The 5,772-nt window shown below is 39.0% G+C and overlaps 1 protein-coding gene across 1 annotated transcript; it reads right to left on the bottom strand.

The window, feature by feature from the left end:
• Positions 1 to 350: 350 nt before the first annotated feature.
• Positions 351 to 2,952, bottom strand: LOC125211517 (deoxyuridine 5'-triphosphate nucleotidohydrolase). Its single transcript, XM_048111345.2, has 4 exons — positions 2,815 to 2,952; positions 1,029 to 1,153; positions 839 to 930; positions 351 to 764 (listed from the first exon to the last, which is right to left on the bottom strand). Exons 2-4 carry the CDS (start codon positions 1,130 to 1,132, stop codon positions 520 to 522), a joined length of 441 nt encoding a protein of 146 aa, XP_047967302.1. The 5' UTR covers positions 1,133 to 1,153; positions 2,815 to 2,952; the 3' UTR covers positions 351 to 519.
• Positions 2,953 to 5,772: the final 2,820 nt, after the last annotated feature.

Genomic DNA, 5,772 nt, shown 5'->3' with positions numbered 1-5,772 from the left:
TTGGAAAGACAGCAACATAGCTGAGCAGACGGAAAAGCTAGAGCATATGCAGGTGAATGAGAATTTTGTCAGCTGATCCCTACCAAGACTTCAAAAGATCGATGCTGGAGATGATTGTGGAGAGACGCATTTTTGAACCGACCGATTTGGAGCAGCTCTCGATGAGCTTTCTCTCTTTAAATTCAAGGATGCATCATAAACCCCATCTTGAAGGCTTTCTTGTTTTCACTGGACCCTAAAACCTAATCTCACAACTACAAAAAAGTGGTTTTGATGCAAAGATGATATTCAGTTGATGAAATGCAGCTAGACAGAATATACAAATTAAGATTGTGGGATCTCTGGCTCAGTGAAACAACTAATAGTAACTCAATTTCCATGTTAATACGAGGAAGGCCGAAATTGCTTACACCAAATAGACTGAACCAGGACAGAAATCCCAAATCCCATATTTCAATTGTACCATCCTTCACCATTATCTACCATACTAACTTACCAATGACGAGAAACATCAAGTTCTTAGACACCAGTAGATCCAAACCCACCGGAGCCGCGAGCCGTGGAATCAAGATCATCAACCTCAGCCACTTCCGGGGTCACAATCTGCTCGATGATCAACTGTGCGATTCTATCTCCGGCCTTCACTTCAAAGTCAACATCGGAATGGTTGAAAAGGATCACCCCAACCGGCCCCCGGTAGTCAGCATCCACCACTCCCGCCCCCACATCGATCGAGTGCTTCCACGCCAGCCCAGACCTCGGTGCTGCAGTTAAGAAAATCTTCTTACAGTTGTGCATTTTTTCATTGAAGAAACACAAAAAATATGTTCAAAATTACCAATTCGAGCATACGTTCCTTCAGGAACAGCGATGCTGAGATCCGTTGGCACCAGAGCTTTTCCTCTAGCTGGAACCTTCGTCTCCACGGCACTATTGAATTCATGGACAATATAACATTCTGGAAACAGGGGAAGGAAAAACAGGAAACTGGTTCGTGGGGAAAAGGAACTATATGAATATATACAAACCTAGAGAGATCGTAGCCAGCTGAAAGAGGGGAACCCCTAGATGGCAAAATGGCTTTCTCCGAGAGTCTTTTCACTCGAAGAAACGGCACAACTTCCTGGATCATTCTAGAAGCTATTTTCTCACCCTGCAAAAAGATTGAAGCTTTAGTAAATACTACTATTGCTATAAATTCTCCAACCCTTTAGCAAGATTTAGAGAAACATAGGGATGTGAACTGTGAAATTAAGAAAAGGTATAAATTAGTTATGGCTTGAGTGTTGCAAAACCGGTTGATTTCAATGTGGTAGAATTTAGGCTTAGCAAGTCACTATTTTTTCCTAAGGATATGATATTAAAAATATAACTAAATGCAGAAAAAACACTCAGGATGAAGCAGACAAGATAAAATGTCACAGTCAACAAATTGAGATATGAAAGGAATTTGCATATTCCTTTAGATCTCTAATTCAACAAAGTAGTGGCGTCATTTTTGGTTGAAGATAGAAGAGAACCTTTTGAGAAGCAATACCAAGAAATGTGCCCAACTCTTCAAAACTGTACAACAGACTCTCAAAGTCAACCACATTATACAACCAGAGTTATTAACTTATTATAGATGAATTATGAACTACCATCAATCAGACGCATGTTATTTATCTTCATGGCCATATTCATATGGTTACAAACCAGAGTTATGCTTTATCAACACGGCCATATGGTCACAAACCAGTAACACCATTACTCTTTGTTTGACAAGCTACAAGCCCAAAAACTAAAACCATTGAGAGAACATACTTCATTTCTAAGACATAATAGCATACTCTATTACCTTGGACAAATCTTATCAATCATCTGGAGTGGACTAAAAAAAAAATGTGGATCAATGAGAAGGTATTTTCGAAGTGCTTGTTGGCAGCCTAGATAAGACCAAGATATATGAGTTATACGGGTAATTTGGCTGTTTGGTAGATAAAATAGGTCCATGTTAGGCCATCAAAGCCCATCTCAGCCCACTGAGGCCCGGTGCTAATTAGTTAGATCTTTCAATGATAAAGTCTATGCCAAACATCCAAAAAGAACTAGAAATTGAATACTGTGACTTGAACATACTAAGCATATCAAGCAATCAAGACGACAATCTTCAGTCCTTAAAGCTGGGCACAAACCTAAGCTATTTATGTCTAAAACTAATTAACTAAACTACTGGCTCTACAAACTAACCTAATAACACGTCTCAGTTAAAATACACAAAATCCTGCATAAGATACAGTTATTTAATTTCCCTTTCTCAAAAAATTGTCCACGCTTAAAGACAAGAAAAACATAAAATCATTGATAAATAACTTGTTCCACAAACGAAACAAGTAGAGATTAGATCTGAGTTAAAATTTTGACACAATCGCCTAAAAATAATTTAAATTGAATTCACAACAATCATCTACAACAATACAGTAATAAACTTGAACATTAAAGATTTCAAGCCAACCACAAAAGGCAAAATACTTTGAGACTGCTAAGTGCAGTTACATAGCAATGTCGACATGAATATAAAGACTTTGAGACTTCAAGCCACACAAATTCAATAATTAAGCAAATAAAAATACTTAAAGGAACCCCACGACACCACACCATTTCCATTCTATTTAAATGAACACCATTGCCAGTCATCCCAATTCCGGAATCCCAACTCCATCTTTATCCTAATTCACCACAAATAATTTCTTTCATCCCAACTATATCTTCGACAACAATTGCCACAGACCACGATAATTAAGCAATTGGGGAAGAGAAGAATTGAGAAGTTACCTTTTAGGATTTAAGCGGCTGCGGTGGAGTGGGTCACCGTCCGTTCAGGCGTTAAACGGGGCAGCAGAAGCTAGATTGGGCGAGTGAGTGAGAGTGGAGAGGTTCAATTCTGATTTGGATGCGTAGGGCTAGTAGTCCGTAATCTATTTGCAAAATGCACTCTATTTTTCGTTCATGCATTGACTTCCATTGGCAATTTGGGCTTTTTAGTGTTGGGTTTATAATTTAATATTGCTTGGCTTTGCAACAAGTCGACCTAATAAAGAAAAAGCATAAGAGATTTACGTCCCATTAAAAATAAAACGTTTAATTTTCTAAATATATTTTGAAAAAATAATAATAAATAATTAAAATAAAATAAAAAAAGTAAAAAAGAGAATAATATAAAAGAGGCTCTCCTCTACATTATTATCTCTCTTACTTTATTTTTTCACCACTTTAGTTATTTATTATAATTTTTCCAAAACAAGTGCGCAAAAGTAAACATTGCATTTTTAATGGGACGGAGGGAGTGTTTTTACTCAGGGTGACGTCGGAAGCAAACAGAGAGAGGGCGATCATGAAAAATTTACGTCCAGGCCCATGGAAACTGGTCGCCGAGGGGCAATCGCCCACTTATGCCCCTGGGTCCGCAAACATAATAGTAGAAACTATATACTCCGTAAAAAAATTAAAATTACTATCAAGTATGACTCTTTCTTCAGCAATTAAATTCAGATAAAAATGCTTATGTAATTGAGTCAATTGCTTCTACCACCGAACAACTTTAACTATAGCATATAAAGCAAACAATTGAAAGTCCCTACAATTACATTCCAGTTAAGTTATAACCCACGCCAATTACAAGTTGTCGATTCCACGCTAGAAAAAAACCACGAAATGAAATCGTCGCCTGTTCACCGGACAATGCCTGTTAATGACCGCCAACCACTCCAAGAATTTCATATTAGGGGTACGATAAATAATTAATTGACTTAAAAATTTAAAATTTAATCAATCTTTTTTCCTTGGTTATCTCAATATTTTTTTTGCAATGAGTCCCCTTCGTTGTGTTTATTTAGGCATTATATTAGAAAACTTTTCACTATAAAAAATATAAATTCTTAAATATTTATATAACAAAGAGTTTATTTTAGTTTGGAGTACGTTTTAAATATTTAAACTAAAACAAAGCACATCTTGTTTTCTATATAATCTTAAATAGTATGATGAGTATAATTAGAAACCATAAATAATAAAGATTATTACAACCATACATGCTTTGTTGTGGAGTATAAAACAAATGAGAAAATAAAGTAAATAATTATATTTAGCAAAACATTAGTTAGGTATCATGGAATATACTTCCAACTGAGTAAAAATAGCTAAAAACAAAACACATAGGTTTCAAAGCCTGGTGGCCGCTGTGAAAATAGAGCATCTTACCATTAGGCTACTTGCATCTTTTGGGGTACACTCGTACCCCTTTATTTTTATTTGCATCCGCCAGTGCCGCCAACTGCTTCAAATAAACTTGTCGGGAGTGAAATAGCTGTGCAAAGGGTTTTGGTGGGACCGTGGGATGCGTTGCGTATGACAATCAGATAATGGTCTTTTTGTGTAATATAAACACCTCTCATATCAATAGAAAGATGACAAAATAAAAAAGAAAAACATGCTGAATTCTTGGTTGAGTTGCAACAAATTTTTTATAGCTGATGAAAATAATTTTTTCAATGGTTTAATTTAGTTCAAGATGGATAATATTGCGAAAGTGAAAGAGGTTATGACGAGGAGCCATGTAGTCTGTTAGAGAAAGAAATCATGCCCTTGGAATGAAGGCTATCTTTTGGTAACAAACAATATGCTAGCCAATTGAACTATGAAATATACGTTCTAGTTCATAAACACTTGAATTCAGTTTAACGAATGATTCCATTGTCTAACCTCCCTTCAGGTAGTAACAGACACACATTGTTTAGAAAATGGCCCAACCAAGAAAAGCTGCAATTACAGTAACTATCTACCCAAAAAAGTTGGAATTTGAAGAAGCCAAAGAGCATCAGCAACGGCGGCCGTCCTGGCGGACGTCGGACCAGCGTGTCGGACGTCCGCGCGGGACGTTCGCCATTAGGCAGCAAGGAAGCGGACGCAGACATCGCTTGCGGACACCGGAGTTTCGCGGCATTCCAACGACGTCTGTCGTGAAGTCCGCCATTGCATCGGACCGATGGACGTCGCCAACGGACGTCCCGATTTTTAATTTTTTAAAAAAAGAAACTCTATATATATGGCTTGTTTAATTTCATTTCATTCGCACCACTTGTTATAACAAGTTTCTCTCTACTTTCATTTCTTTTAAAGATAAATGGAGCACCACGATAGTGATTCCCCCGCTACGAGCGAGTCACAAACGCCGACTTTTCCCGTTAGAGTTGGGGGAAATGCGGGCGGAAGTGCACCGATGTCCGGGATGATGCCCGAAATGGCGCCGATGATGCAGCAACCCCAAATGGCGGGGATGATGCCCGGTTACTACAATATGTACCCCCCTTGGTGTGCATAGATGGGTGGGATGATGCCCCAAATGCCGGAGATGAGTGCCGTGATGCCAGGGATGCCCCAAATGCCCGGGATGATGCAGGGACCCCTACCGTGGCGAGGGAGTAGGCAGGGGGTTCCCCAATCACCTGGGGACAATGTTTATCACCCCTATATGGATTTATTGTCTAGTGATTTCACCCAGAGTACTCCTCTGGAGACTCAGTTCATCGGCATCGAGACTTTCTCTTTTGAGGAGTTGGGGCAATCTCCGATCAGGGAGTCTCCCACTCAAGAGGATGCAGAAGCAGGGCAAGGGCAAGGGCACTACCTTGTCCTCGTGTGCGGGGAACGAGGGTGGGGTTTGTCTTGGACATTCGTGTATCCTGCCATCATAAGTTCATGGGCAACATCTGTGTAACCAGCCCTCTCAAGGTC

This window comes from Salvia hispanica, chromosome 3 (genome assembly GCF_029641045.1).
Source record: "Salvia hispanica isolate PSC_SH4W2 chromosome 3, Shi_PSC_v1, whole genome shotgun sequence".
In the NCBI taxonomy this organism is placed as follows: Eukaryota; Viridiplantae; Streptophyta; class Magnoliopsida; order Lamiales; family Lamiaceae; genus Salvia; species Salvia hispanica.
Note: the sequence above shows the minus strand (reverse complement) of the source record. Positions and strands in the feature narration are given on the sequence as shown.

Coding starts and splice junctions, on each gene's coding strand:
- LOC125211517 (XM_048111345.2), bottom strand. CDS start 1,132: ATGATCCAGGAAGTTGTGCCGTTTCTTCGAGTGAAAAGACTCTCGGAG. Junction 931..1,028: donor GCTGGCTACGATCTCTCTAG/GTTTGTATATAT, acceptor TGAATTCAATAG/TGCCGTGGAGACGAAGGTTC. Junction 765..838: donor AGGAACGTATGCTCGAATTG/GTAATTTTGAAC, acceptor TCTTAACTGCAG/CACCGAGGTCTGGGCTGGCG.